The sequence below is a fragment of the Chrysochloris asiatica genome, unplaced genomic scaffold (genome assembly GCF_000296735.1).
Source record: "Chrysochloris asiatica unplaced genomic scaffold, ChrAsi1.0 scaffold00417, whole genome shotgun sequence".
NCBI lineage: Eukaryota > Metazoa > Chordata > Mammalia > Afrosoricida > Chrysochloridae > Chrysochloris > Chrysochloris asiatica.
In genome coordinates, this window is record NW_006408935.1 from 629,673 (window position 1) to 640,621 (window position 10,949).

At 52.2% G+C, this 10,949-nt stretch overlaps 1 protein-coding gene across 1 annotated transcript in view; it reads right to left on the reverse strand.

Moving 5' to 3' along the window:
- AKAP8L (A kinase (PRKA) anchor protein 8-like) overlaps positions 1–10,949 on the reverse strand; it is a 35,621-nt gene that overhangs the window by 10,575 nt on the left and 14,097 nt on the right. The window contains exons 3-12 of the mRNA XM_006876817.1: positions 10,744–10,776; positions 10,253–10,490; positions 8,402–8,873; positions 8,201–8,297; positions 8,052–8,122; positions 7,733–7,799; positions 6,805–6,913; positions 5,281–5,422; positions 5,088–5,193; positions 4,730–4,860 (exon numbers count right to left, since the gene is read on the reverse strand). Coding sequence (XP_006876879.1) covers positions 4,730–4,860; positions 5,088–5,193; positions 5,281–5,422; positions 6,805–6,913; positions 7,733–7,799; positions 8,052–8,122; positions 8,201–8,297; positions 8,402–8,873; positions 10,253–10,490; positions 10,744–10,776 — 1,466 coding nt within the window. The remainder of the gene's footprint in view (positions 1–4,729; positions 4,861–5,087; positions 5,194–5,280; positions 5,423–6,804; positions 6,914–7,732; positions 7,800–8,051; positions 8,123–8,200; positions 8,298–8,401; positions 8,874–10,252; positions 10,491–10,743; positions 10,777–10,949) is intronic.

Below are 10,949 nucleotides of genomic sequence, written 5' to 3' on the forward strand. Positions count from 1 at the left end.
TTTTTTTTTTTTTTGGCGGGGGAGGGGTTTACACAAACACACTCAGGAATATACAATAATTTAAACAACGAAAGGGCACATTCTGTAATCCTGCCTCCTGGCCACCAGCACCCAGACCCTCTCTTTCCATAAGTCCAGAGTCCTCAGCTGCTCCCTCTCTCCACATTCTCATCTCTGCTGTTGCTGCTTTTCTGGATAGGGTCCCACGTTCCGCTTGTGTTCTTCTCCCTCGATGGTCCTAGGTTTCTGTTTCTAGATTAACTACTCCTCGTTTTTGTTACAAAACTTCTACCTTTACAGTTGTGACAGTTGCAATTAGTTATGATAACAGTTACTCACTATTGAATCATAAGAATCTTACCATCCCTATCTCTTTTCATCAGACCCATCTAGACAAGATGAAAACTATTCAGTGGGGACTCTTTCTTTCCCCCCACTCTTAAACTAAACTCCCTCTTGAAACCTCATTTTAGGTAGCCAATGTCTAAGTTACCCATCCCTATGGACAGTAGGAACAGGATTGATACTTGACGTGAAGACTCATTCCCTCTCAGTTGGTATTTTGAGCAACTACATCCATTAAATATAGGTCAAGTTCCTCAAATTATAGCAATTTACATCTGTTTCCTTTACCAAAAAATTTTTAAAAAAAATTTTTAAATCTTCCTCTAGCCGAGTTCTGATTACAAGCCATCGAGGCTAGGTCAAATGGGTATTATCTGCAAGTTTGGGTGTTCTTATGCACCTCCCCTCACTTTCTATCAGCTGGATGCTTCACTCTCAGCTCTAGCCCTCTGTGGCTATGTCCTTGTCCATGGGCTCAGGAGTCCCCAGGAGTCACTACACTTCGGACCAACTAGCCCTTCCTCTTCTCTTTCATCTCCAGGTCAACGAGGGTCTATGGAATGTGGTTGAATTCATCCCATTTCTTCATTGCTGCCTTTCCCCCTCTTCAACTCACCAGTAGACCAATGTGGTCACCAGCAAGCTTACATACCTGCTCATGTGTTTCAGTTTTGGAGGGAGACTGAAGGGACTTGATTTCTTGCCTTGATGGCTCCTCTTTCCTGTATTTTTACTGACCTTTTGGTTTCTTACTGTATGATGTTCTTGATCTTGAAATCTTGCTCAAGAACATCAGAAATGTGAGGCACAATGAAATGAACTAACAGCTGCCTAACACAAAGATAAGGAGGAAGAAAGGGAAACATTCTTTCAAGTACTTAGGGAAATAATGACTGAAAACTTCCCACATCTGGTGAAAAACTAATCTTCACATCCAAGAAGTTCAAAATCTTTAAGTAGGATAAATGCATGGCAATCCACAATGAGTTACTTCACTTGTAAGAAAAGACGAGGAGGATTTTGAAAGCAGCAATAGAATAACCAATCACAAGGGAACCCCAATAAGGTTACAGCTGACTTCTCTTCAGAAACTACAGAGGCAGAAGGCAGTAGGAGAACAACTTCAAAGTGCTTAAAGAGAAAACTCAACCCAAATTCCGAAACCCAGAAAAACAGGTACATTTAAAAACTGAAGGCAAAACAAAGGCAGTCACAGATAAACAGAATTGTTCGGCAACTTGCTTTAAAAGAAATACTAAGAGAAGTTCTTTAAGGAGCTCTGGTAGCACAGTGGTTATGAACCGGTTTGTGAACCTCAAGGTGAGCAGTTCGAAACTACCAGCTGTTCCGTGGGAGAAAGATGAGGCTTTCTGCTCCCATAAAGATTTGCAGCCTCGGAAACACTGTACCGGGTCGCTATGAGTCAGTTCTGACTCCACGGCACATAACCAACTAAGAGAAGTTCTTTAGACTGAAACCAGTCGCTACAGACAGTAATACAAACCTACATACACACTATCACCACTACCGTGTCATTACATATGGAAGCAGACTGTCAGTGCTTTCTCTCACGGATAGCTACTGGGTTCAAACTGCCAACCTTTCAGATTTAGCCGTCAAGAACCTAACCCCTGAACTGCTACGGTTCCTTTGACTATACAGATAGACATCACCACCTTCCTCTTTGTTCCCTACAGATATTTCTTAATTTCTCTCTACATGTTATTTTTGCTTTCTGCATGCTGATAGCAAGTTAAAAATACATTGTTTTTCAATAATCAAAAGTCTACATGTAGCACAATGTTAGAACAACAGGGCTCTGGGATACAGGGATTGAGACACGGTTGAAATAGGGAAAAGCGGGGGAAATAATGTTAAGATGTTTGGCTGTCTTTTGAATTTTGGTTTCCCTGGCATACCAGTCATTATAAAATAGACGCTTGAGGGGGAAAGAAAGGAATAGCCAGAAACATCACCGTAGAAAGCTTGTAAGTCTGTCTTCTGCTTATAACTGATTGGAATAGTTAAAATGGGGCTACAACGTGCCCAGAGAAGGAAACTTCCTGCAGAGCCTCTGCATTACATAAGACTATAGGTGGAATCCTGAACCCCATCCAGAATCTTCTGAGGTGGGAAATTTCCACTGGAAAGGACAAGCAGACCAGCCTGGATCAGTAAGAAGAACAGAAGACACTTCTTGAAAGAAAGACCTACGGGAAAAATACAAAACAATACAGGCAGTCCGACTGATTACTACAAGAACAAACAAGCTGCTTGCCCAGGAGACATTAAGGCAAGTGGTTGGGTCCCCTCAGGGCAAACCCACTTCCAAGACTAAGACTCAATGGGAATACACGCTCTGACTGGGGACCCTGTTAGTCACTGATAAGGGGAAGTGAGGGAAAAACAGCAATGAAGCTGCGAGCTAAGCTCTACAACATTCAATAGACTCCTGTGAACCCAGGTGGAGACCTGGTTGGCCAGCAGTGTGGCAAGACCTGGAGACTCTTGGGCCCAGAGTCAATGACTTAGCCACAGAGGACTAGAGTGGAGAGTGAAGCGTCCAGATGATAAGAGGAGAGGGCATATGCACAAGAACACCCACACTTGCAGATAATACCCACTTGACCTGGCTTCAAGGACTGGGTGATCAGAGCTCCACTAGAAGAAGAAAGTAGAGGAAAAAAAGAGTAATCTGATACAATTTGATGAACTTGATCTACAGCTATGGATGCAGTAGCTCAAAAGAGGGAACAAATCTTCACAGCAAGGATCATTCCTACCCCATCTATACACAGTGTAGACAGGGATGGGCAACTTGGACACTGGCTACCCAAATTGGGGGGGTGGTTCAAAGGCAAAAAGTGACTGGCTTATAAGCTTTAAAGAGGGAACCTAGATCTAGAGGGCATGGAGGAAGGTAGAATCTCTACGGAGTAGTATCCAATTTGTCTAGGAGGGGCAGATGAAAGGAAATGTGGATAGATCCCTTGTGATACAATAGTGAATAATTATTATCAGGACTGATTGTGAGGGTTGGAAATGTAAAGGTAGACTTTTGTAGCAAGGAGAGGAGTGATTAATTTTGCAGTCTAGGAGCAGAGGTCCCTGGGATCATCAAGGGAGAAGAGCGGAAAGCGGGACCCTACCCAGAGAAGCAGTGATGCCTGAGATAGAGGCAGAGACGATGATGTGGCGAGATGGAGCAGCTGGGGACTTCAGACCTAGAGAGGGAGAGGGGCTGTGTGCTGACGATCAGGGGGGCAGGATTGCAAGGTATACCCTTTGGTTGGTTGATGATGCATGGAGGGGATTGTAACCATGGCAATGAAACGAATGTAAAGCTAATGTTCTCTCATGAAAACTATCACATACTTCACAATAAAACATTAAAAAAAAAGTCTGTATGTAGTCCTGGTGTGGAGCTGTAGGACACACTGGACTGGTAACCACAGGTTGGTGGTTCAAATCTTCCAGTCACTCCTTGGAAACCCTATACAGAATCACTATGAGTCGAACCAACTTGATGGCACTTACAACAATGTAAAATAAACTTAAAAAAGTTATTTTTCTTTTCCTCTCTTTTTTTGACTGATTTAAAAAGCAACATGAGCTGTATTGTTTGCTTTATAATATATATATATATATATATATATATATATATATATATATATATACACACACACACACACACACACACACACACAATATACATTTATGACAATATAAATTTATAATATAATACATGGGAAAGCAATTTCAGTCTCCTGCTTACACACTTCCACAGCTCTTTTCTCCATTCCAAGGTGGGGGCGTGGCTCTTTTCTGGGTTATACACACATCTCCCTCCACAGGAGATTCAGGTCTCTAGTTCCATATGAAGTCTACTCCTGTTCCCACCCAGCCCACTAAATCTCTGCTGCCTACAGGAGCAAGTTACTAGCAACTCCAACCCACACACAAGACCCTCTGAAGTCCAACCCCTCCTTTACCACTTTATACATCTGTCTATTACCTTAACTCATCTCATCATTGACCTCTATGCACCTGGAGGGCCTCACATCTCATGCCCTAACGGTCCTTAAACCAGGTTCAATTCCTGGCCTTTGCACTACCTGTCTATCAGTGGAAACTTGCATGTTGTATGAAGCTGAACAAGTTTCAGAACTTCTAGACTAAGATGGACTAAGTAAAAAAGCCCAGAAATCTACTTAAAAAAACCAACCCAAGAATACCTATAGATCACAATGGTCCAATCCCTAACCAATCACGGGGATGGTACTGACTGCACCAGGTTAGGAAAGGCCCTCTTTGTACCCCAATACCCATCCAACTGCATCTCCTCTAGGGCAGGCAGAAGCCACTCCTGGAAACCCTCACTCACCCTGCGGTTCCGGTTGTGATCCATGGTCTTGAGGTGCTTCTGGATGACTCCAAATTGCATAGGAATGAAGAGGTCACAAGCCGCACAGTGAGCCGCTTCCACCTTCCTCACAAAATGCTCCATAGCAATTTCTGTGGGGGAAGAAAAAGGGAGTCTTCTCTGGCCCCAGGTGCCTGTGAGAGAGCCAGGAAATTGGGCAAAACCAGATCAACTCCTCAGTCCCTCACTCTATTGCTTTTGAGGGGCCTGCGGTGGTTCCCACTGACTGCCCTGTCCCTGGAGAACAGAAGACAGGCCTGGTCATGTCTTGAGTACTAAACGAGACCCAGTCTGACAGGTGTGAGCACAACCTTCTCACCTTGGGTCAAATCCTGGTCTCTGTAGATCTGCTGGATAAGACCATCAAGGTCTTCCACAGTTTTCCGGAGCTCCTCTGTCTTCTTGGTCTTGTTGGTGACGTATTCCTGTCAGAGACACCAAGGTTTGTGGGGACTGCATTGCACCTCAAGGTCCAAGAGAGTTAAGAGCAGTCTTGTTAACTCTGGATTCACCTGCAGGAAGTCAGCTGTCTGCTTTGGGAGCTTGGTGCCGACAAACTTAAAGTGCTCCTTGTGGAATTTGCTGTCTAGATGGCTGTCCATCTCATCCTCATAGAAGGTCCGGTATTTGCAGAGAGAGCATACAAACTGGATCCTGCCACAGGGGGGAGAACAGGGGTGCTGACGCTGTGCAAGCCCCAGGGAGTGGTGCGCCGCCTCACCCAACCCAGCTGCGGGCTCTGAGACAGGCCCTGCTCGTGGGCCTCTTGAGATGTAGCCCCGCAGGGGGGGGGGGGCAGGCTGGGGCTGGGGCTGGGGCGTAGAAAGGGATGGAAGGTCTGCAGTTACTGTAAGGCGGGGCCAGGGGAGGAGTTCTTCCTTCCCACAGAAGGCTGGGCCCAAGGCAGCAGCTGCTGCAATAGACAGTGAGTCGATGAATGGCTGCAGAGGGCATCATTGCCCTGGCGGGGCCCAGAAGGCAGGCTGCCACCACTCAAGCCAGGTGGCCCCGAGGTACGGAGTGAAGTGCGCAGTCCTGAGGCAGGGCCTGATAAGGTGCTGCAGCTTCCTTCGGGGGCCTGGGGGACCCAGAGGCCCAGCCCAGCCCATCCTCTGCTCAGAATGCTTGGGGATGGTGTCGGGAGGGATGGGAGGGAAGCAGGCCTGGGCCCGGCCGCCTTGTCTTCCTCTTCTGAGAAGAGACCAGTCTGAGCTGGAGGAGGGCGCCCGCCCGGCCTGCCAGAGGGCAGCCTGGAGTCACCCGGGCGAGGTGCTCTGTCTGGGCCTGGTGTCCACAGCAGAAGCCTGGGGTCTAGGGCCTGGGCTGGAGTAGGCCGCCGTGGCAAGGGGCGGCGGAGGCCAGCTGCCACCGAGGCCTCGGGGCAGGTCCCTACCTCTGCCGGACGTCCTTATCTGGGCCACACGGGGTCAGCTTTGTCTGGAGAGCCCAGGGGCCGGGCGCCGGCGAGGCTCAGGAAGGTCCAGCAAGAGCAAGAGTCTGAGGCGGAGGAGGAGGAGGCAAGCGCCAGTGCGGGAGCCCTGAGGGCAGACAGACCCGACCAAGGGCGTGAAGGACTCAGCCACAGACAGCCTGGCCAGGCGGGGCCGGCGGGCAGGGCACAGGGCAGGCCTCTGGCTGCCACGGCCCACAGGGGCTGCCGTCTCTCCTGGGCGCAGCGGCGGCCTCCTGGCAGCTAGCTGGGCGGCACGGGAGCCTTGGGCCTTGAGTCTCTGATGAGCTGGCCCCCTCCCTCAGGGGCATCGGGCCCCAGTGCACTTTGGGGCTCGTGCGCCGGAGCTTCTGGGCAACGGTGCCGAGCAGTGGCGGGTCTTGGGTCAAGGACTCCAGCGGTCGCCAGGCGGCCGCAGAGGGGCAGGGGATGAGCCAGACCTTGGGAGCTGGGCCTGGCGGGAAGCAGGGGCCATGCATGGCCGAGCAGGTGTGGCTCCCCAGGGAGCCAGGGCGTGGCGCGGCGGCAGAGCTACAGCTGCTCTCCTGGCGCGGCCTGCAGTGGGTGGAGGCGGGGAGCTGGTTACCTTTCCACCATGCGGTCTCGCTGTCGCTTCTTCTGCTTGTCCTGGCTTTTCTTGCCCGCCTGCAGCTTGCGCTTGGCTAGGCTGCTTTCATCCTGGGTGGTCAGGGCCCCTGTGGGAGCAAAGGAAGCCATCACCACTGGACTGAGCAGGCCCTAGGACCTGAGTCCCACCATCTGCTCAGAGCACCAGTTCAAGTCAGGCTTCTGACCACGAGGTGGCTGGGGGTTTAGTCCAGGTGAGGAGTGGGTTTATGGACAAGGTTGAGGATGCGGATACATGCAGAGCCTACTATTTACTTTCCAGGGTACTCCCACTCCCTGTAGAGTGAGCCACAGGCAGGTTGGAAGCAAGAGAGGCTATACTGGTGTGAACAGTGGCCAAATTTAAGGGTCCGACGATAGGGTATGAGGAGTCCTGGTGTGGTGCTGTGGGTTAATGCGTTAGTGCAAAGTCAGTTTGAACTGCAAGGTTGGCAGTTCAAGCTCATCAGTTGTTCCTTAGACACCCTCTAAAGGGTCGTTATGGGTTGGAACGGACTCGACAAGCACTTAACAACACCAACATGAGAGGATACTGGGAGGCTGTAATTGGGGCCCAGACCCCAGGGCTCACAGTGCCCCACCTACCGCCAACAAAGACTATCAAGTAGTCTCAGGTGATGGGTTCATATGGAGGAGTCCATGGGGGCCTGGGGCCAGTGCATGCCCAGAGGCAACAACTAGTGTGCTAGGTAGGGGCAAGGCTTTCCAGGGATTCTCCTGGGAAGGGGGTGCGGATAGGGAGAAGATAGGGAAGAAGAGGAGCCGTGGTCCCTGCCAGCACACAGCAGCCCCACAGGCAGAGCCCCAGCCAATCTGTTTCTAGCCCAGCCCCAGGCTGGAACCACCCTTCCCCCGATGAGCACCCAGAGGAGCAGCAGATTACTCACCAGACTCACCTGAATCCTCTTTGCTGTCATCCTTTCCCTCCTCCTTCCCTTCCTCATCCTCTCCTTCCTAGTACACAATTTCAGAAGACAAGTGTAAAATGCCTATGGTCACTCCTATTGATTCTAAATGAGTAACCCTGTGTTGGGCCAGGAACTAGCCAGTGTCCAACCTTGCAGGGACAGCTTGCCCCCATTCTTTTATAAGGATACGGTGGTTCTGGCTAGTGACCATTTCTCCAAATCCTGGTCAGCCTGCCCAGAGGCCCAGGCTAGCCCACCCACATTCGTAGACAGAAAAGCCAGGGGCCGAGGTACTCACCACTCTGGAGCTCTTCTCCACAGCCTCGGAAGCCTCGGCTGTCTCGGTGGCCTCACCCTCAGTGCCATCATCTGGAAGAGGAGAGCAGATGAGTGTGGACCAGAGCCGGTGGATCAGGTGGCACTGCAGTAGCCAGCCTGCTGGCTCACCATTGTCAGAATCACTGTTGTCAGAGCCGTCTGTCCTGGAGGCCTTGCTGTCGGGCTCATCAGGGCTGCCTAGCTGCTTCCTCTTTTTCTTCTTGGTCTGTGTTGGGAAAAGGGCACCAGTCAGTGGGGAGGCTCTGGCTGTCCCTAGTGCCCCCAACCCAGGGTGTCAGAGCTGGGTGGGGCAAGGGTGGCCCTGCTCACCCGAAAGTCAGCTGGAGTCCAGGTCTTCCAGGTGCGACGCATCTGCTTCACACCGTTGCCAAAACCGAAGCCAAAGCGGGAGCCGACAGGGAAGGAGCTGCCTGGGAAGGCGCCCCCACCACGTGCACCCTGGAACATGCTATACTCGGGGAGAATGTTCTGCGAGAAGAGGGAGGGCAGTCGGGGGGCTCCTGGCATGCACTGGCCCCGGACCCCCATGGGCTCTTCCCACATGCGTCCATAGCCTGAGGCCATCGGGCGGCCGCTTCGGGCATCACGGGCCCAGCCCTGTGCCCGAGGACCAAAGGCGGCGCCGCCACCACGCATGCGGAACTGGTCTCGGTAGGCGTCATACTGGCCCTCATAGGCCATCTCCATGTCAGGGTCAAGCTCGCTGTAGTCATAGCCTGGGCGGTAGAGGGCGCGCTCGCTCAGCATGGCCCTTGAGTCACAGGTCTCATAGGAGTCATACCTGCAGAGTTACATGGTCAGTATATCAGGGCAGCCCTTGAACCAGCTGACTGCTGCTACCTGAGCAAAACCCACTCCAGCCCCGACCCCACTGCAGTGCCACATTCAAAAATGCCCATCTGGACACAGAGCTCTAGAAGCAGAAAGAACTCTGCTGCCTTAAGTTTGAATGTAGCCAGCTCAGGAGCCATGAGGAAGGACTGCTGACCAGTGCAGGGGCCCAAGCCGCTGCTACCTTATTGCCCTCTGGACACAATGCTGAGAGCAGCTTCTGATCCTTTGGGGAGACGAGCAAAACCCCTGAATATAATGAGTCAAGTGGGCCATCCAGCATGATGAAGATGGATCCACTGAGACTCAGGGTGCCCATGAGAAACACTGCCCTCGGGATGGGGAGCATGCCCCTAGGAAGACTCCGCAGGCCTGCCAGTGACTAGAAATGAATCAGATCCTACTGACCTTGGAGTCAGGGGCAGAACATTATACCCACACACAGCCACAGGGAGCCCAGGCAAACGTCCCACCCAGGAGGGGCACGTCACCTGAGCTGCAGCCCATTCCACCCCAGGCACTGAGAGACTTTGGGGCTAACTCCTCACGGAAATGTTTCCACCTGACAGCTGGGAAGCCAGGAAGGACCGGGCACAGCAGCTCCAGGGAAAGCTCCAGCCCTGCTCACCCTCATACGTACTCTGGAGTGCCGGCCGCACACCTCAGCCTCTCAGTCAGGCAGAGCTCAGGCGCCACTGAGCCACTAGGCCAACCCACCCTGCCTTTGGTGCCTCAGCTCCATGCGCGCAGCTCACAGGGCGGGTGCTGCAGAGCCCCTGCAAGTCAGCAGTGGCCCTGGAGGCCACACTTGGCCTCTCCTCACTCCGCTCTCTCCATCTGTCAGCCAGAGCCCATTTCCCCCACTCCATGGGGGATATATGTGTATCTTCCTCTCCAAAGACCCTTGTTGGGAGCCACAGCACCGCTGAGACGCCAGTACCTAACAGGGACCTGCAACGACCTGCAGCCAGGTGGACCGAGCACAAGCCCTAAGACCCCCATACTCGCCGCTGTCCTCGTCTGCACAGCAGGGACCACAGTGCCCCTTAGGTGCCTACGTGCATCCAGAAAGTGCCCACCCTGACACCAGAGGAGGCAAGGCCTTGAGGGTGGCTCCTGCTGCTGCTTCCTGAGACACTTCCCCAGCCGCATGTGAGGAGACTGGAGCTCCCCCCCACCCCCGGCACAGCAAGACCTGGGAGGTTCAGAGAGGGGCTCTTTCCTGACCAAGCAGGAGGAGACAGGTTAGGGGTGGGGGAGCAGCAGGCCTGCTCAGAGAGGAGGCACCATGGGAGGGAGGGAGGTGGTCCCGCCAGGAGCCCCACTCACCTTTCTCCTCCTGAGCTGTACATGCCTCCTTGCATCATGTCTGTCTCCACGTGTGACACGTCTAAGCGCTGGTTAATTTTGGATAAAACGGAATCGGCGCTGGTGCTCCCTGTGGCACTAGCATTTGCATTTGCATCAGAGCAAGGCATTTCCCATGAGTTTGAAGTGGCCATACCATACCCATAGCTGCTGGCGTTCTCCTGGCCATAGCCACAGCCATAGCCATAGTTCTCGTAGCCTGCAATGGGGAGACAGACAAAGGGACACACACACAGATAGGGACATCTTCTGTCACAGAGATAAGCTGGGAACCCTCGTCACCCATGTCTGGGTAGGCCCTAGCCATTCCAATGAGGACCTGCTGCAAGAGAGCAGTCAGTCCCAGGGACACATGGGGCAGTGGATGGGCAGATACACACAGAGTCATAGACACACAGACTAAACTGGGCAGTGACAGAGAAAAGATGAGGGAGCACAGGAATAGAACTTGCCTCTGTTTGTCCCAGAGTTCCATGTTCCATATCCTGTAAAAAGCAAAAGGGCAATTAGGCTGACGAAACGCTCACGACAGGAGAGTGTAATGCAGGCACAGACAAGGATAAGGATGCTTACTCCCAATCCCTGACTGGCCTCAGGAGACAAAACCACCCACCCCAAGTGAGGAACCCTGAACTTGAGACACCACAGGTGACTGAGT